The sequence below is a fragment of the Nelumbo nucifera genome, chromosome 4 (genome assembly GCF_055504915.1).
Source record: "Nelumbo nucifera cultivar China Antique chromosome 4, China Antique-T2T, whole genome shotgun sequence".
Classification (NCBI taxonomy): Eukaryota; Viridiplantae; Streptophyta; class Magnoliopsida; order Proteales; family Nelumbonaceae; genus Nelumbo; species Nelumbo nucifera.
This window is the reverse complement of record NC_142652.1, coordinates 24,103,403-24,124,603: the sequence shown is the minus strand read 5'-3', so window position 1 is coordinate 24,124,603 and position 21,201 is coordinate 24,103,403. Positions and strand designations below refer to the sequence as shown.

General features: G+C 39.7%; 1 protein-coding gene and 1 non-coding gene across 3 annotated transcripts; one reads left to right on the top strand and one right to left on the bottom strand.

The window, feature by feature from the left end:
* Positions 1-1,972: 1,972 nt before the first annotated feature.
* TRNAL-CAG (transfer RNA leucine (anticodon CAG)) lies at positions 1,973-2,053 on the bottom strand. Its single transcript has one exon. It is a non-coding gene; the product is annotated as a tRNA-Leu (tRNA).
* Positions 2,054-13,353: 11,300 nt separating this feature from the next.
* Positions 13,354-18,324, top strand: LOC104603080 (ATP binding microtubule motor family protein). Of its 2 annotated transcripts, none has more exons than XM_010267023.3 (7): positions 13,354-14,482; positions 15,036-15,309; positions 15,469-15,519; positions 15,619-15,711; positions 16,626-16,991; positions 17,074-17,781; positions 17,948-18,324. In XM_010267023.3, exons 1-7 carry the CDS (start codon positions 13,668-13,670, stop codon positions 17,987-17,989), a joined length of 2,349 nt encoding a protein of 782 aa, XP_010265325.1. In that variant the 5' UTR covers positions 13,354-13,667; the 3' UTR covers positions 17,990-18,324. The 2 variants fall into 2 exon arrangements, with proteins under 2 accessions (XP_010265325.1, XP_010265324.1); XM_010267022.3 differs by having other exon boundaries at positions 17,882-18,324.
* Positions 18,325-21,201: the final 2,877 nt, after the last annotated feature.

Here is a 21,201-nt window from a genome sequence, read left to right as displayed (position 1 = left end):
CAGTGAATCCTCAGATGGTTTGGATTGGTTAAATATATATATATATATATATATATATATATATATATATATATATATATATATATATATATATATCCATGTGACAGAAATAGGTGGTTTCATTAAGGTTTTAAAAATCAACCCGAAATAAAACTAGTTTGGCCACTGGTTTCTACTTCAACAGTTCAACTGTATGGTTTGAAGAAAACAATCCTTTACGATATGAAATATTAAAAAATAAAAATTAGTTAAAATATTAAAAAAAAAAACATTGTTTGAGATAAATACTTTAACAGTTCAACCATCTAAGTCAGTGATTTACTGAATGTTTGACATGTGTCAATGGTGTTTTTAGAAGATTCCAGCTTAAGAGGAGAATGGAATCACCTAGTGATTAGTTCCTGAGTCAAATGGTTCAACCGCCTAGATTAAGGACGTGAAATCAATTAACAAATTCCTCTTGGCATTGTTCTAACTTCTAAGCCTAAAATAGAAATTGCAAGTAGTCCCCCCTATATTATAATCTTCTAAAAAAACCATGAAAAAGCAATACAAATTTTATGGACAATAAAAATAGAGCTTAAAGTTGTAGTTTTACATTTGAGTGATTGATAAGAAGGACAAATTTAGAAAATAAATCAATTTCAGAAAAGAGAATAGAAGAGTTTGGGGCAATAATTCATATGAAGAGAAAAATTGGAAAACAAACATTTTTGTTAGAAGTAATTGCATGGGTATTTTGGATATTTCCATGCCTCTCTTTAAAAGATTCTATCAAAGGGGGTCTACTTTTGCAACTATGTCAAAAAGTTTAAGGGAGGTGATTGCAATTACCAATCTTCAGGAAATGTTTCATTAACAACCAGAAACTTAAGGGGAGGTTTCAGCAGTTTACCCCTTCTTTTTAAAAAAAGAAAAATTAGGATGGAAGTCATTTTCTTGGGGTGAGTATGCATGAATGCTCATAATATGGCCATATGATAATTATGTTTCTATAGTTTCAGTGGCCTTCACTTTTTAAGACTAAGGGTCCGTTTGGTTTGTAGGAATAGAGGTTTGGAACCAAAATCGTAAATCCATTTGAATTCTAATAATTTGGTTGAATAGAATCAGAATCCCATTTTTATTTCCGATGGAATGTCTTTCTCCCATTTGAGGGAATGGCCATTCCTTCACCCTCCCATGGGAATAAAATCCCATTTCAACTGATTCTAATTTCAAATCCGATTCTTGTGTGAATCAAATAGATTATGGAAATAAACCATTCTGATTCTGACTATGAGAAGTTTTAATTCTGATTTCAACTACAAACCAAATGGACCCTAAGACGTGTCGTGTTTCTTAGTTAAACCACACATACAACCCATATTAACCATTCTCCACTTGTAACTCTAGTAGTATATAAATATGAACATAAACAATGGGTTACGTTTAGCGGATGATTAAATCGAAATTTGGGTCAGAGAAGTTTTGAAGGTGCAATTTAATTCAAATTGGACGGAAAATTTGCTAAATTTTCAATGGACCTTAATCCCTAATGACCCTAGCTCAAATCGGATGTAGCCCTAAGAAGTTACCTGTCATGAATTTGGTTGGAACTGGCCGGATCTATAGTTATAATTGACTTTGTGATCATCTACCCACTTACAATCATTCAAAATCCAAACCCATCCATATACTTAGTAGATTGTTTATGGGTAGACAACCTCTTGAGTTTAGGTTATAATCATTCAAATCTCAATATTTTCTTTTTAATTTTTTACTTCTTTTTGAGCGTTAAGGCGTAATCAAACATGATGAAAAAGACGTCAAATGTTTGATGTATTGTAATTTTAGTATAATCCACATCTAAATTGGTATATTGCTCTCATAATTCAAAAATGGTTATTGGACCTGTTCACGGGCGGGCTTTTGTAATTACAGAATTTGTTCAGCCCAAGCCCAAGTTTGATCCTGCAGAAAAATTTGTAAATGTCAAGAATGGGATTCGAACCCATGCCCTTTCGGACCAGTACCTGAAACTGGCGCCTTAGACCAACTCGGCCATCTTGACTTTGTTATCAAGTTTACATGGATGATTAAAAAAATTAAGAATTAGGTTAGAAATCAGATCATGTAAAAGACATAGGATAAATGAATAAAATGAGAAAAAAATTGAGATGACTTAGTAATATGCATAAATACCTATTAGTAAAGGTGATATGTTCAAAGTTGAAGGACTTGAAGAACTAGGGACGAACAAAAAAAAAAAAATATTTGGGTGTTAAAGTAACAAGAAGGGATTTAAGCATTATGGATATGACACAACAAAACAAAATGATAAAACGGGATTCACCTATAAGTTAATGATGGATATGATGACATAACAAAACAAAATGATAAAACGGGATTCATATAGCTGAATTCATTTAGTTGGGATACGGCTTAGATGATGATAATGACAAAGGTTTAGATGGTGATGATGAAGATGAGGATGAATGCCAGTTTCATCTAACCACATGTCTGATCGGATGGCTTAACCAATCATCCATTCGGATCAGCGGTTTAATGGTTTTTTGAGAAAATCCTGGCCAAATACGAACAAGTGACTGGTTCTTAAATTGAATGGTTTGACTACTCTAATCAATGAGGTTTTTTAGGGCAAATTTCTTTAAGTATCTTTAAGGTTTAGCTAGTTGACTAACTCTACCCCTACTGTTTGACTATTGTCTGTGGTACTACTATTTCTAATAATTGACTAAATCTACTTCAGTTGCTAACGTCAGTTAACCTTCTGTCAAAATCAGTACACACATGACACCAAATGATGAATAAATATTTTAAAAACCCAATACTATCCTCTATCCCTCTTGTCTTCAAGGAAGCAGGAAGGAGCTAGCCCACCTGCGAAGCAAGTCAATGTCTTCCCCCTCTCCATTCTTATCGATGCGGAGGCACTATGGCAATGAAGAAGGAATTCTGATCGGTTTGGCAATGGAGTATGAAAACATCTGCTTTGAAATTTGAAGGCGATTCTGAGACAATTATTAAAAGTATGTTAAGCAATGCACAATCACTCCTCATTCCTCATTTGAAAGCTACTAGCATCCTCGAAGACTACAGGCAATTAAAGATATAACTCCTTGTTTTCAATTGCTTTTATTCCCGGATCTTGTAACCCAATAGCTCACTAATTGGCAAAGCTAGAGGTAAGGTTTGGTGAAAATAATGCCTGGGATAGCAACAACTGTTGCCTACTTGCCTCACACAGTTGGTGAGATTGTTGCCTCGTGGAGAGATGGCTGAGAGGTTGTTGCCTATGGAACGGGATCTGCTCCTCACACTTGGGCGCCTCACATGCATATCCACCTGCATTGGGAACATCTCCCCAGAAAAATAATTTATAAATACGGAAGATGTTCCCAATGCATGGTGGGATGTGCGAGTGAGGCGCCCTTTGCCTACAGTTTTGGATTTGAGATTGTGAACAGAGAGTATGGAAACCTTCTGCCGGCCCCAGCTCATCCCTGGATAACACAACCGTCCTCATCGATGCCTCCACCGCCCGTTGTATCTCTTACTTCCAATTCATCCGCCAGGTCGAAACCTTAGCTGCCTCCCTGCAATCTACAATCAGTCTCTCCAGGGGTGATGTCGCTTCATCCTCTCCCCGTCAAGTCAATCACAATCATCTACTTCTTTCTTTTCTCCCTCGGGGTCTTCACCTCTCCCGCCTATCCGAAATTTCCCGCCAAATCGATCTTAGCATATTAGTAGTCGCCTTCGCCACCTCCGCCACCGCTCAAAAGCTTTCCACTTTCAGCCACCTTCGCCATCAGCTGCCACCATTTCATCGCCTTGCTTACCGAATTCTATGCGACCAAGACGGTGGCAATAAAAGATGCAAGAAGAAAAAGACAGTGTTAGCGTATTCTATCAACATTAGTATCCTAGAATTAAGGAGAGATAGTCATATCAAAATTAGTATCCTATCATTATCTCCTTAATTGTAGGAGAGATAGTCCTATCGAAATTAGTTGTACATATCATTTTTGTATTCTAATTTAGGTAGCCAACCTTGTATCCTTAGCTCTATTATAAATAGGGTTGTAACCTGTTGAATTTTATATCAAAATAATTATTCTCTCCATTTGTCTTCTTTGTTTTTCGTATCATGGTATCAGAGCTGGATCGATCTTAGATCTATTGAAGCTCTTTCTCTTGGGTGCTGTCTACTTCAAATGAAGTGCATTAGAAGTCGTATCTTCTCTGTAATCTCTGAGATTGGTTTGGTGATTCTCTAAGGACTGTTTCGATCAGTCTTCTTTCGAGCTGTTTTCTAGTAAAGGACGAGAACCAGGGTGGTGTTTGCTTCATAGGAAAGAGCAAAGTTCTAGCGGCTTGCATCTGGTGAAGCTTCTTGACACCGGTGGTTGTCCCTTCAGAGACCCCAATTAACCTGGTTTACATCTTGTAGTCTGCGAATTTCCAAAGAAGGTTATGTAGGTGCATAACCTTCGATGGCGTCTGTGTGTACCAGAACCGAGGTTGCCCCGACGAAGAAGACATTAGGGATTCTGCGGAGTTTTTTTTTTTTAAGGTTAGTATTAAGATTTTCCCATGATTTGTGTTGCTCCAAAGATTTGTGTTTCTCCTCATGGATTCATTTGAAGCTGCTCAACATATCTCTCATCCCATCACTATTACTTTCGGTGGCTCAAATTATGATTTATGGTCCTGAGAGATGTGCCGTTTTCTCAAGGTCCACCTTCTATGGCGATATGTGACTAGTGAGATTCCCAAACCTTCTAAAATTGTTGATGAAACAGAAGATAAATTTGTTGAACGAATAGAAAAATCATCAAATATTGACCTGGTTTCGCAATACTTGTATTGCAAGCATCAAGTTGGAATTTCGCAGATATGACTCCCCTAAAGAGGTATGAGATTTCTTACAAGCTCGTTATTCTATTTCTGATGATGTACATCAGTTTCAGCTCTATAGGCTTCTTCACCATATGAAGCAACAACCTAAATAGACCATTCACAGTTATGTCTTTGAATTACAAGTTCTTTGGGATTAGTTAGCACAGTGTGAACCTGAATGGGATAGTACCTCTGCAGCTACTACTTATTCTAAGCTTTGCGATCGCCAATGTGTTTGGCATATTCTGATGACTCTCAGGGATGAGTATGAACCTATTAGTGGTACTCTACTTCATTGTAGCCCATTGCCTTCCCTTGAAGTTGTAATCAAAGATTTGCTCTCTAAAGACACTCGACTAAAAACACTTCGAGATGAGCGATCCTTATTATCTATTGATGCTGTTTTTGCTACTCCGGGTACGTCTGCTACATCTTCAACTTCCTCTAAATCTTCAAAACGGACTTTCTGCAATTACTGCAAGAAGACTGGTCATACTATTTTTGAGTGCTGCCACTTGCAAGCCAAAAATGCATCTAGACAGAAGTCCTCATCCATGGGTTCTCAGGCTTCGAGTTCTATTGCAGCTGCTGCCACAAAGGATTCTTCTGATAACACCTCTTCCAAAATTTTCTCTTAGAGGACTCCAAGCTCTTCTTCAACAACTCCAACCTGATTCTGGTATGCCTTCTAATTCAGTCTTGTCCGTCACTCTAGGTACTACCTCATCATGGTATTTTGATTCTGCCTGTTGCAATCATATGACATCAAATTCATCCTTATTTACTTCCAAGTCACATCCTTCTATTGCACCAATTGTTCATACTGCCGATAGTTCCACCTTAACTGTCAAAAGTGTAGAAACTATTTCAACATCTCGTTTATCACTTCCTAACACTTTTTTGGTACCTCAATTATCTCTAAATCTTATATCCGTTGGACAATTATGTGAACTTGGTTTTGAAATACATTTCTCAAGTCGTGGTTGTACTGTGCAGGATCCACGGACAGGGAAGATCATTGGGACAGATCGTAAGATTGGGCGATTGTTTGAGCTATCATCTCTTAAATTACCATTTCTTGCTGTTGCTGTCACCTCTAGTGTTTGGCATTCTTGCCTAGGTCACATTTCTACCTCTAGATTAGGATCTTTAATTTCTAATGGATGTTTGGGTCCTATTAAAACAACACACTTTGATTGTGTTTCATGTCATCTTTCAAAACATCATGCTTTGCCTTTTAATATAAGTGATTCTATTTCTTCTGCACCTTTTGATCTTATTCATTCTGATATTTGGGGACCTTCGCCTCATAATACCATGGGTGGTTCACGTTATTTTGTGATCTTCATTGATGATTTCTCTCAATATACATGGATTTATCTTATGCGTAATAAATCTGAATTACTTGCAATTTATATTCAATTTGCCACCATGATCAAAACTCAGTTTTCCTCTATCATCAAAATTTTTCGCACTGATAATGCCATGGAATATAGAGATTCTATCCTTACCCAATTTCTTTCACAAAATGAAACTATCATTCATAGATCTTGTCCTGATACCTCTCAACAAAATGGGCGTGTAGAACGAAAACATAGGCATATTCTTGATACTGTTTGAGCTCTTTTAATCTCTTCCTCTTGTCCTGAACGTTTTTGGGGGGAAGCAGCCCTTACTGCTGTTTATACCATCAATCGCATTCCTTCTCCTGTTATTGGTAATATTTCTCCTTATGAACGATTGTATAGCCATTGCCCTGATTACCAGTCTCTTCGTGTATTTGGTTGTGCTTGTTTTGTTATATTACAACCTCATGAACATACCAAATTGGAACAAAAAACATGTCTATGTTGTTTTCTCGGGTATGGTATTGAACATAAAGGATATCGGTGTTGGGATCCTCTTACCCAACGACTTCGCATATCTCGTCATGTTACCTTTTGGGAACACAAAATGTTCTCAAGTCTCTCCCCATTTCGAGTTACCACGACATCTTCACATTTTTTACTTATCCTACTATTTCGCTTTTTCCTGATGATTTACCTGCAGGTCCAACTACTTCTTCCTCTGGTAGCTCTAACAGTACTGCACAACCTGCAACCTCTCCGAATGCATCTACCTTGGCTATGGATCCTCCAGCTCTGCCTTCTTTTGAGCCCTTGATTGCTTCTGATTAGTTCAACCCTGACCATTTTGATGCTCCACTCCGTCGTTCTGGTAGGGTCACTAAACCTTTTGTTATTCTTCGTGATTTTCATTTTTATTCTACCATTGTATCTTTATATGAACATTGCACCTATCGTGAGGATAATACTGACCCTCTATGGCAAAAAGCAATGGTAGAAGAAATTCAAGCTCTTACAAGCACTCACACTTGGGATTTAGTTGACCTGCCTCCAAATAAATCCGTGATTGGTTGTAAATGGGTCTACAAAATCAAGACCCGGGCAGATGGTTCAGTTGAAAGGTATAAAGCTAGATTGGTAGCTAAAGGGTTCACACAGGAGTATGGCATTGATTATGAGGAGACTTTTGTCCCAGTTGCCCGTCTCACCTCTGTTCGCGGTCTTATTGGAATTGTTGTAGCTAAGCACTAGCAGTTATTTCAGATGGATGTTAAGAATGCTTTTCTCAATGGTGATCTTTCTGAAGAGATTTATATGCAGCCCTCTCCTAGTTATGATCATCTTCCTAATCATGTTTGTTGTCTCCGTAAGGCTCTATATGGACTTAAGCAGGCGCCTCGAGCATGGTTCTCCAAATTCAGCTCTATTGTTTGTCAGTTTAGTTTTAAATCTAGCACTTATGATCATGCCTTGTTCATCCGTAAGACCTCTCAGGGTTGTGTCATTCTCCTCCTTTATGTGGATGACATGATCATTACTGGCGATGATTTGTAGGGCATTTCCGCTCTTAAGACTTTTCTTAGCAAACAGTTTGAAATGAAAGATCTTGGTCGACCAAATTATTTCCTAGGCGTTGAGGTCTCCTCCGACTAATTGGGATATTATCTGTCTCAGGCCAAATATGCTACTGATCTTATTTCTCATGTAGGACTCACTGATACTAAGACTGTTAACACTCTGATTGAGCCTAATGCCCATTTTACAGCCATTGATGGTACTCTTCTTAGTGACTGCACCTTATATCGGCAACTAGTTGGCAGTCTTGTATACCTTATTGTTACTCGTCCTGATATTGCGTATGTTGTTCATATTGTGAGTCAGTTCATGTCTGCCCCTCGCACTAATCATTATGCTGCTGTGCTTCGTATCATCCGTTATGTCAAGGGCACTTTGTTTCATTGACTTCGCTACTCCAGTTCTTCCTCTCTTCAGTTGATCGCATATTCTGATGCTAATTGGGCCGGTGATCCTACTGATAGACGCTCCACTACTGGTTATTGCTTCTTTCTTGGAGATTCTCTTATATCTTGGCGTAGTAAGAAGCAAACGGTTGTTTCTCGTTCCAGTACTAAAACTGAATATAGAGTTCTTGCTGACACTACCTCCGAGCTGTTATGGTTATGATGGTTACTCCATGACATGGGACTTACTCATTCATCCGCAACCTCACTTTACTGTGACAGTCGTAGCGCCATACAGATTGCCCACATTGATGTATTTCATGAGCGCACTAAGCATATTGAGACTAATTGTCACTTTATTCGTCATCATGTGCTCGAGGGTACCGTTCGCCTTATTCCTGTCTCTTCCTAGGATCAGTCTGCAGATATATTTACCAAAGCTCACTCTCCTCTTCGCTTCCGTGCTCTAGTTGGCAAACTCCAGATGACTGATACATTACCATCTTGAGTTTGAGGGGGGATGTTAGCATAATCTATCAACATTAGTATCCTAGAATTAAGGAGAGATAGTCCTCTCGAAATTAGTATCCTATCATTATCTCCTTAATTCTAGGAGAGATAGTCCTATTGAAATTAGTTGTACATATCCTTTTTGTATTCTAATTTAGGTAGCCGACCTTGTATCCTTAGCTCTATTATAAATAGGGTTGTAACCTGTTGAATTTTATATCAAGAATTATTATTCTCTCCATTTGTCTTCTTTGTTTTTGGTATCAGAGGGAGAAGAAGGTTCTAGCCCCCAATAAGCCTTCAACCCTCTCTGTTGCAGCAGCTCTGGGGAAGCAGCGTATCTCTTCAATGTTCACTTATTCGGTTTTCAAAAAGAGTAGGGAAGACAAGTCGAAAGGTTTGTCCTTTGATAGTATCCCGAGTTCGCCCCCGATGAAGTTGATAGAGAGAGGCGGCGAAGAGGACGAACGAGAATTCTATCGGGTGCAAGAAGTTCTGCTCCCATTGATCCAATTAAGATAGAATCAACCTATTGTTGGTATTGACTCAAAGACCACCCATTTTCTTTTTCTCTTTCCCCTCCTTCCGCCTTCGTCACCATTTGTATGTGGAGAGAGCAATTTCTCTCTTCTTCATTTTTGTTTTACACGATAAATTAATAAGTTAAATGGATGAATCCAAATACTTAACCGATGACCAGTCGTCATTGCAGTCGGGAAGCCTTCACTACAATTTTGACGACTCCACGCTCCTCGTGTCATGTCTCCATCAGCACCAGATAAGCGGGAAGAACCTATCACCACCAAAAGCCAATCGCCAAGTTGAGTCGCTTGACCAATCATCATCTCCGTCTCCACCAAGCACTTGTGTGTCATCAGAGCAGAGTCCAGAACAGACCCACCCCCTGCTACTCTTTCTGAAACCAAGTCTTTGTCTCTCATTGTTTCTATTGCTCTGCTGCTCTATAAACTGGTCTGGGTTTTCTAGCGTCAATAAATTAATAGATTTTTGGGTATCAGATCCAACCATTGGGATCGTGCCATGTAAAGAAAAAAGATGGCAACGGCGATGGGGTGAATTTTTTTAGTACTTGGGTTTTATTCTGAAAATTTGAGAAAGAATGGAGGGCAAAGTCGATATTTTATTTATTTTTATTATGATTTAATGATGGCAACAATTGTTAGAAATAGTAAAGGTTAAAGACAATATTAAAACAACAAGGATATAGTTAGTCAATTTCCTAAGTCGGGTTTGAGCAAAATTAGCTATTCAATCCGCCGCAATGTTGCCTTACAATACTCCACTTTAACTTCAAAGACCTCTTTAGGAAGAGGGGTATGAACATAAGTGAGGCATATAACTTTTGTAGAGTTGATGAAAATATTGATCAAAACAGGTTTGGAGACTAGTGGCTAGGACATTGTGAACCAAATGGACAATGAAGTCTCTATTAATAGTTGGTGGTCTAAGATGACCATGATTAACAGCCATGTGACTCAATTAAGTAGAGAAAAGCATGTATTATTCCATGGTTTTTCTGGAAGAATAGAAATGAGAAAATTTTTAATAACAAAAACATCAATCCGGTCGTGATCATTGATAAAGCTCAATCTTTCTACAAACAATTGGAGATTTGTAACAATACAACTAGGGACAAGATCGATAAAAAAGTTTGGAACTCGATTTATTGGTGGAACCCAAAACTAGGGGTTATCAAAATCAATTTTGATGCTTCTCGTAATAGTGAGGGGTGTTGTGCTGTTGCGTGTGTTGTCAGAAATTCCCTTGGGGAGGTCTTGTATTTGAAAGCTTGTCCTATTGGGGAGGCATCGATAAATCTTGTTGAGGCGTAGGCTAGGCTGCTTGGGAAGCACTCAATATGGCTTTTAACTTCAAAGATCAATCCATTTACATTGAAGGTGACTCGCTCATCGTCATTTCCTGTCTCAAGAAGACACTTGACCCGCCTTGGAGACTTCAGACAATCATTGATGAATGCTTCATAGTGGTGGAGTTGCTGGATTGTGGTGTGATTTTTTCTCATGCTTTTCATGAAGCTAACCAGGCAGCTGATTGTTTGGCAAAACATGCTCTCGACTCAGATTCTCTTATTAGCAATTCTCTCCCTGTGCTTCCTAGGCCTCTAGAATTCATTTGTTGGTGCGATTTTTGGGGAATAGCTACCCCTAGGCTTGTGTAGTTCATCTTTACTCTACAAAAAAAAAAAAAACTCCACTTTGCCCTCTAGATTAGACTCTCGAATAGTCCTGCAATGTTGCCTTCTCAATGAGGTTTTAAAACCATGTTTCAAAAGACATGCATGACCCATAGCCAAGGGCCCAAGGCCTTCCACGGTTCCACCTCTGATGGGCCAACTTTCTAGTTTAGTGATTATTTCTCTTGAACGACTACACTATCAAATCATAAAAAGCTCCCAACAGTATCCCAAATTCCCAATAGGCCAATGTGCAAAAGACTTGGGATCACTTGCCAATACAACACGTTCCAACATGCTCCCAACATGATTAGACATCATATATCTCATACATGGTGGGCCCTAATCTCAAGGTGACATGTGCGGTGTCAAATATATTGGGAATGTGTTGGAATGTATTTTATTGGCAGCTGATCCAGATCCGCACATAGCACGACCGCATATGAATTAGGATCACTTGGCAACAAAACATGTTACAACACCCTCCCAACATGATCTGGCACCATACATCTTACCATGAGATTAGAACTAGCATGTATGAGATGTATAGTATCAGATCATGTTGGAAGGGTGTTGAAACATATTTTGTTGGCGAGTGATTCGGGCTCGTCGCACATTGGGCTTCAGGGCTTGTAAGTAGGGATGCTAATGGGTTGGGTCTAGGGTCCAACCTGACCCATTGATAGCCCTAGTTGTTAGGACAGTGTTGGACACATTTGTTGGGAGTAGATAATTTCTTGAAATCCAGGAACTTGGGTTGGATCTGAATCGGTTTGGGACTGAGTGAAATCGTTTTCAACCCAATTGGAATTGAGACAACATATGAGGAATCGGTGTGGAACCAAAACCAACATATGAGGAGTTTGTCGGGTCCAACCCGACTGATTAACAACCCTAGTTGTTAAGAGTAGATCTGTTCATGGGTCGAGCGGGGCTTTTACTCTTCATAAACAAGATTTTGTTAGGCCCGAGCCCGAGCCTGACCCGACCAACGGGCTTACAACTTGGGCCCGAGCCCGACTCTAATAAAAAGCCTGAAGCTCGACCTAACAAAAAGACAGATCGGTGCTTGTGTCTGTGTTCGCTGCCGGTACCTGTGTCTGTGTCTGTGTTCGCCGCCGACCAAACAATAAGAGAGGAATAGAACAAAAGGGCAAAGAGAAAGGACTTACTGCCGGTGCCTGTGTTCATCGATGCTTGAGTTCACGTTTGATAAATGAACTGAGCAGAGATTCTGAGAGTGAGAAGGAGAAATGAGAAGAGGAACAACCGAACATTGAAGAGAGAGAGAGAGAGAGAGGATTCACCCGTCACCGCTGGAGTTCCCTGGTTATGCCGGTTTTGTCTTCCCGAGAATGTTTGGCTATGTGTGACTGTGACTGAGAAGGGAGTTTGTTCGGCTAAGAAAAAGAGATGAGTGATAAGAGAGGGGTTGAGAAGAGAGGGATTAATATTTAGGGTAAGGGTTTAACTTATACAAAAGTCAGGCCAGGCCAGGCTTGGGCCGGACTTTTTTAACAAATCCCGAGCCCGGCTCGTAAAATAATCGAACTCCGGCTTTTAGGCCCGAGGTCAACCCGTCCGGGGGCCCGGCCCATGAACAGATCCAGTTAAGACAGTGTTGGATGCGTACGTTGGGAGTAGATCGTATCTCGAAATCCAAGGAAATGCGATCCATTAACATTCTAACAGTTACCAATAAAAGTCAATTAAAAAGGAGAACGATGTCGAATTGTTGATGTTCCCAAGAACTTTTTTAGTTTTATCTCATCTCTCTCTACCAACGACTGCGGAACATCAATGATCAATCATCCATCCACGAATATTGGTGATAGCCTGATAGGTCCACCCTTTGTACGGCCTAGATTTAAGTTAATTCCTGCTCAATGAAACGAAAATAAGACAAGTGGATCAGGTTAGGTGGTCAGGGAATGAGCTCTCAAGTGATGGTTGTTTGGGACCACTTGTGACTTGTGAGTTTACCATGGGAGCCGGTAACCCGTGTAGCACAGTATAATTTCCATGTATCCACCACATCATTCCGAGTTCCTTGACTTTTAAGTTTGAAGTAGAAATAAATAAGATATTCATATATCGAGGAAAAATATTAATTATTTGTAAAAGCCATGATGAACAGGAAGATTCATGGCAGAAAAAAGAAAATATAATCTCGATTAAGCCCTTCTGTTTGGTGGGACCCATCCATTTAATCGAGCCGTTGATCTAGCCATGGAGATTCCCTTTTGATAAATTTCTCGGCCCTCGCCCATCATTTAAGAAAGAGAAAAGACCCCTCGTGCACAAATCCAAAAAATTTCAAATGGAACCGACCGTTTGCCCCTGACACATTTTTGACCGTTATAAACAGCTTTCGGAGATTTCAAAATCTCTCTCCCCCGCTTTGCTACTTGCCGTCCATTTAGAATACAACCGACGGCTCAGATTTCCTGAAATCATTCCCCAGATTTGCAACCTTCCCTCTTCTTTTCATTCCCCCTTCTTTGTCCTGCCCTCCAGTTTAGCTACTACAGCTATCCCGAATGATAATACAACGCTTTCAGGCCTTTTCCCGCTAATTCCCGGCAAGAAGTACAATTTTCCGGCGAGATCTTTGAATTTCTCCTATATTTTGATCATCCTGGGCAACTGCGTCTGAGAGGAAATTGAAGGGCATGTTTGAATAGGAAGGTTCCTCTTGGCCTTCTCTGGCTATTCTTCGGTTCTTTTAGGATGCCTGTTTCGACCCGCTCGCAGATCCTCAGCAACCAAGATGAGCCAACTATCGACCAGCCATCACGACCCGGGACCGATCAAGAAGACTCCCAGCCGGGTCCTCCTCCATTACGGAATCTGCATCACGGGTTGAAAGAGAAGATGAAAGCTCTTACATTGTTATACGAGCAGCAGAAAAAGGCTTCGGCCGCTCTGAGAAACCAGTCTACAAGAACCGAGGAACGGCGGTTCTCCACCCATCCGAGTGTCGATCTACTAGGCTCTGGTAAAAGAGACGATAAAGAACCAAAACGGAGTCCCGTGATGAGAGAAAAGAGTCAAAACACGTTACCAAATTCCACTGTCACAAGGACATTCGTGTTGCCACCACCGCCGTGTATCCCCACCGCTGTTCCCGATGATTCGAAGGAGAATGTTATGGGTGCCGATCGGATTGTGGGGTTTACTTGCCCGAGGAAAGGGACGATGCCGACCACCGTGGCGAGGAAGCTCTCCTTGGGAAGTTTTGTTCCACAGTCTGAACCTAGAGGCATAGGAGCGACTAAAGTTGCTCAAGAATATGATACTGTTTCAGATAATGCTGGGGTGGGTAGCCGGATTCTTGTTTTCGTGAGGCTCAGACCCATGTCCAAGAAAGAGAAAGAAGCTGGGTCGCGGAGCAGCGTTCGTATAGTCAACCGGCGGGATGTTTATCTCACAGAGTTTGCACATGAGAACGACTATCTCCGGCTGAAAAGACTACGTGGACGCCATTTCACCTTTGATGCTTCGTTCCCGGACACTACAACCCAACAGGAAGTTTACTCCACCACGTGAGTTCTTGGGGTCTCAACTCAGTGCTTCTGTCAAGTTTCATTTTTGTTGTTTCAAAAATGATGAAAGTTCAACTATTTACTACATTTTTTCTTCTTTGGAAATAACCCAATCCACAGATATATTTTTAGATCAAGGGATCAAGTTTATCTGTGGCTAATGAAAAGGCTGAAGCTTTCTGTGTTAATCATGTTTTTCAGTTCAATCTCTTTCTTTTCTCTAGAAAGATTAAGTCTTTATTGTTTAAGTTGTGGTTAATGTTTACTGAGAGTGAATGGTACTACAGAATTTCATGCATATCTGTGGTAATGAAAAGGCTTAAGCTTTCTGTGTAAATCATGTTTTTCAGTTCAATCTCTTTCTTTCTCTAGAAAGACTTGACTGTTTAAATTGTGATTAGTGTTAACTTTGAGTGACTGGTACTAAGAATTTCATGTTCTTCTGTTCATTCATTATCCCTCTAAAGAGTTAGGTGCCATTCCTCTCATTCTTTTAATTTGAATAGAATTTGTGAAGAATTAACAGAAATAAATATCCCATTTGCGTTTACAGAACGGCCGATCTCGTTGAAGCAGTCTTGCAAGGGAGGAATGGATCAGTGTTCTGCTATGGTGCGACGGGAGCTGGAAAGACATACACAATGTTGGGAACTGTAGAAAACCCAGGTGTGATGGTGCTAGCAATTAAGGACCTCTTTGCTAAGATTCGGCAGAGGAGCTGTGATGGCAACCACGTGGTTCACCTCTCCTACCTTGAGGTTTATAATGAAACTGTCAGGGATCTGCTCTCCCCAGGAAGGCCTCTGGTTCTCAGAGAAGATAAACAGGTCTACCCTCTTACTACATTCATGACGGTTTTGAGTATCTTTCTTAGTGATAAAAAAAAAGAGGATGCTCAAATTAATAAATGAAAATCTCCTTCATTTCTTCTTTATCATTTCAATTCATGAACCGCATACTGAATATATATGTTCCTACAAATTCAGGGAATTGTGGCTGCAGGGCTCACTCAGTACCGGGCATATTCAACAGATGAAGTAATTAATATCTTCACTCCTTTAATTTATTCTGTGGTTGAATTCTGGAGTCAGAGAGAGAGAGGAGATAAATATTTTTTCTTGTATGGTTTTTGTCAGGTAATGGCACTGCTTCAACGAGGAAACCAAAACAGAACGACTGAACCAACTCGAGCAAACGAGACCTCCTCACGTTCTCATGCTATTCTGCAGGTAGGCTGACAGTCACGGCATTGATAAATTTCTGTTTCAGGATGCTAATTGGCAAATTCTAGCGTCTTATTCTTGGGAGTCGTATTAACCCATTATTGAAACTGAATAGAAAATTACTTGCACAAAATAATTTGTTTGATAAAATTTCTCCAAATCCATTTTATCAGCACGAAAAGAAAGTGAGAACTAGAGAGAATTCTAATGCCGTGTCTGTGGATATAAAATTATCATCTCCTTCACTGCCCAAGGGAACAGTAATTTAATTTAATAGCCTGTTAGTATATGATCAAATGGAGAAAGGCTGCTGTGTTAGTGGTACTGATTCATCATACCTGGTAATCCCAATGCCTTAAAATCTAGGTTAAAAACATTGAACTCTGTCAAGAAACCAATACTAAGATTGTTCACCGAAAGCAGGTATCTGGATTTGTATAGGTGCTACATAGATTGTTCATAGGATCAACAATTCTTCTTTCTGAACTTTTTTTCCTTTCTTATAGTGTAGTTATTTTTTCTTAAATAGAAGCATGGTTCAATCTAAAAAGGGTCTACATTGTGCTAATCTTTCATATAAAATCAAAGTGAAATCTGTCATTATGTGGCATAGCTAGCTTTTCAGAACCAAGTGTGATGAAGGATTGAATACCAAGAACTCTTATGGGGTATGATCTTATTCACATATTTTAATCAGAACCCCACTGTATAACATGGCAGATTTTCCACCAAGACATGTTAAATGAAAATTTGGTAGAGAATTTAAATTGACATAACATAACACGTTGCTCACCATGGTTTGGCAACATTTTATCATCCATCCAAATCCAAGTGACAGAGACCAAGATGAACCAAAGTTGGGCTTTTAGTAACTAGTAACTGACCCTCATTCCTCTAATGTTCTCTTTATAATCTCTTAGGTGGTTGCTGAATATCGGGTGAAGGACGCTTCCATGAATGTTGTAAATCGAGTAGGGAAGCTCTCACTGATTGACCTTGCAGGGTCGGAGAGAGCCCTTGCAACTGATCAGAGGACACTAAGGTCACTCGAGGGTGCCAATATCAACCGCTCCCTCCTTGCTCTGAGCAGCTGCATCAATGCCCTTGTTGAGGGAAAGAAACACATACCTTACCGCAACTCAAAGCTCACCCAACTCCTCAAGGACTCACTAGGGGGAGCATGCAACACTGTCATGATTGCCAATATCAGCCCAAGCAATCTCTCCTTTGGTGAGACCCAGAACACCCTCCATTGGGCCGACCGTGCCAAGGAGATCCGCACCAAGGTTCTTCCTCTCTCCATCACTTGCTTGCTCTTTCTCATAGTTGTGAATACAATCAAACCAGAAACATTTTATGATACTGTAGGCATCTGAGGCAAATGAGGAGTTGATAGAAGTACCAGAATGTGAGACAGATCAGGCTAAACTATTACTCGAATTGCAAAAAGAAAACCGTGAGCTGCGAGTACAATTGGCACGTCAGCAACAGAAGCTACTAACCCTCCAGGCACAGTCATTGGCTGCAAATTCCTCACCAAACCCCTCATCCGTCACCTCTCTGTTGTCTCCCCTCCCACCCTCTTCGGCTCAAGGGAATGAGAAAAGGCGGGCTAAGTCATCCATCTTAGTGGGTAATTGCTTTACACCGCAATCCAAGAAGAGGGGGGCTGATGAGATGGTCCAAGAGCTTCGACGGACCATCAAGGGATTAGAGGCTGAGATGGGAAGAATGAAGAAAGAGCATGCTTTGCAGCTGAAGCAGAAGGACGATTTCATCCGCGAGCTTTCACGGAAGAGCATGAAACCACCAGAAAGAGGGACAACAAGAGCAGGGGAGGGAGGAGGGGTGAAGAGGGTGGTGACAAGGGCAAACATGCAACCCAAAGAGTCGACTGAGGGTGAGTTGAAGAGCCCAAGTTCTCGCTTTCTATCACCGGCACCGACGGCTAAGAAGCGGACCTTCTGGGATATAACCACGGCTAACAGCCCATCTGTTGTAACATTAAATGGCAGAAAAACCAGAAGCCATGTTGCATCTGAAAGTGTAGCAGCAGCACCTTCTATGCTTCTTCAGGTACAGTGATTTTTCCCTGTAGGCAACTAAATATGATCCTCCGCCCCCACCCTCTCTTTCTTTCTATTCATTTGAGTTTTATCTTCTGCTACTGATGCAGCTTGCATATCCATGTTTCTGGTTTGTGTTAATGTTCGGACCGCATGTCGTCAATTGCATCCTTCAGCCAGGATTTGCTCGTCAAGGGGCCGGCCCTCCGAAGCGATAAAGAGGATGGACACGGGAGGAAGAAAGAATAAAAAAATACGAAAGAGATGAAGGATGAGAAATCAATGTTGTTCATTTGCGGTTTCTTCCTCATCCCATCCTCTCTGCTCGAGCTGGTGGTTTGAAATGAAAGGAAGAAAAGATTACTTTCGTTGGTCGTTCGCTTCTCCTGTATGTCATAAACGATAACCAACCAAATCACAGAAGGTTGTATTGTTTACTATGCCATTCTTTTCTAAATTGTGTTGTTTATTTTTCATCAAGTCCAGAGTGCATACCATGTATAATTCTTTGACCAAAAGCCCAGTAATTTATTAGCAACATTAATTCTCATTACTGGTTGGTTTTCATGATAACATACTGCTTCAGAGTTGCAATAGAAAAGAGTGCAGAATTTTTATTTTTTGTTGTTGTTGTTTTTGCACTCTTTTCTATTGCAACTCTGAAGCAGTAGTATGTTATAACAACTTAAGAGTGCAAATGAATTTCTAGTTGGTCACCATGCTGTATTGTATAGATGGTTTGATTATAACAACTTAAGCTAGAGCTCGGTACAGAAATCAGTCTGATTTGTTCAACCCCCTTTTTTGAGAGGGATGATTCAAGCATGTCGCCGTGGAAATTGCTCTTGAATGAGGGCTTTGTTCAATAAACCGAGTGTAAACTCTGGTTTACTTTTGCTTCAGATTTAATTTTGTTTTATGTTTGTGACAAGTGACATACGAAGTCAAATGATGTGATCTCCGTCTTATATAAAGAGAATGGAAGTTGGAGGAAGAGGGTTATGTATTGTGGAGTGAATCGGAAGAAAGATGATTTGATTCCCATTTATGTGAGAGATAATTGAGGTAAGAGAAAAATGATGACAATTTTGCATTGTAAATGAGAGCAAATAAGTTAAATAGTATAAAATTTGTATCAGGCAAGAGTGCAAATCATAGTTACAAACAAGCTGATACAAAACTGAATCGGGTGCAAAATTTGTATTCGCTCCAGATTTGCACCGCAAACAAAGAAAGTCCATGAAAAAAAGGTCTTTTGTTCATAAAAATCAATCTCCAACTCTAGCTTTAATCTAATTCTTTTTTATAATCAAAATTGACCACTCAATTTGTAGTTTGTATGGATTATAGATTTTGTAGTACTAGATTACCATCTAGACCTAAGTGCTGTTAGGGCATTTTGGTCCTAACAAACTCAAAATTTACAATGGTGGGATACTTTTAGATTTATGAGTAGTAATGTAACAACATTCTTTTAGCCCATGCAATGAATATCTAATGGAAGGTCTGCATTAGGCAAGCATATGTATGATAGGGGAAGTTTGAGGAGAAATAAAAAAAAAAAAGAATCTAATGGAAGATCCTATTTTTTAATTACTAGAGAGAGATTAGTGATAGGAGAGAGGATCTGTTGGAGGAGATGGTTTGGGGATGAAGAAAGAGAAATGAGAAGGATCAGGAATTGGAAGCAAATTAGAGAAAAAATTATTATAGAAGAGGAGAAATGAAGAGAAAGTGAGAGGGAGCTTAAAGAGAGAAAGAGAGAGATTTATATCCAGGCTGGTACGGGTTTTGTCTCTCATATTAGAGTCTGAGGCCGGTCTGACCATTGGACCTAGATCTTGATATAGAGCCTGGGCCCTGGCCTATATAAAACCAGAAATCCGATCTAAATAAGAGGTTAAACAAATTTTATTAATACATTAATATATTATTAAATGCTAATATATATTTATTATATATCATGTTATTGGGTCGGGCTCAGGCTCATGTTAGGCTTATTTAAAAAAGCCCGAATTTGGCCAAAAAAAAACCAAGCCTGATACTTACAGCTCAAGCCCGCAGGCCTAAATTGATGCTTGAGCCTGTGGCTAGATCTGATCCGTTGAGCTACCCGGTGCACCAACAGGTCTATCTGTCTATAACCACCCCAATCCCTGTTTTTGGGCTACTTACCGATTTTCATCAAAACATTGCTTATAAGTTATCCGAGTGAGGTTCACCTTGCACAGCCGAAAGCTCTTTCAACAAAAGCTTGTTGCTCTTTCAAAAAAATTGGGGTTTTTTCTGGTTGAACAGAGGGTTGAATTTAGATTGAAGAAGTAAGCATGTTCGTCTCTATCTCTTCATGAGTTTCATATTTCCTGTTTCTCTTAGCAACTACTTTGCTTCAAGGAGTTATTAGTTAGGACTCAAGAAACATGCGCTGCATGGGCTTTGTTAAGCGAAATTGAACTACAAGCATACCAAGGAGTGAACGCAAATATTACTCCAACTTGGAAGTTGGGATTTGATAAAAAGATGAATTAGATTCTTTTTTGTTGTATATAAGATGAATTAGATTATGCATATCTCTTGTAAGCAAAAACTCTGTTAGATAGCATCCAGTTACGTATTAGAAATATCTCCTCTACATTTAATGTTAAATTCATGGGAGATTCCAAATGTAGAAATGGATTTTTATGCTTTCATGGTATATGCAGAGTTGGTAGATTTTTTGAATCGTCGGAGTAGAGACCTGGGATCAAATCCCGCTGGCACCAGGGGTTGTGGGGGGTGGGTGGGTTAAGGGAAGGGGGATGGACTACCCTCTGTTGTGTGTTGTGTAGCCCATGGAGTGAAAAAAAAAATGGTGTATGCAGAGATTTTACTTGCAGAGTATCCCATCACACCAAAATATCAATTGGTGCATCTACTGTGACTACGGTTGCAGCAAAATCTTGCAACCGCCCAATACTCCCTGGTGTTTCGAATTTAAAATAAAGTGTGGTCTCAGTGTTTTATTGGGCGGTCCCATGTTGCAGCAGATAAGAACCTTTATCTCCGCATGCATTAATAATTAGTAAATGTCACAATGCATGGTTTATATCCTCTTTTTACTTTCAAGTTTATTGTGAAGGGCTCCTTAAGTATGATATTGAATTTTTGTTTTATGATTAATTTGGTAAGAGTATAAATATAAATACATATAAAATAATACAAAACATAAGGTTTTACATTTTATATATTTGTATTTGTACTCTTTTGAACGTTGTACAATTGTATTGGTGTAAAATATGGAAGGTTTAATTTGGAAGAGTACAAATACAAATATATAGTCTGAATATAATGTTTAGAAATAATATATACAAGATTTTGCACTGAGTATATTTGTATTTATACCCTTCCTAAACTGACCAGGAGGGAAAATTATTTGAGGGCAATTCATTTT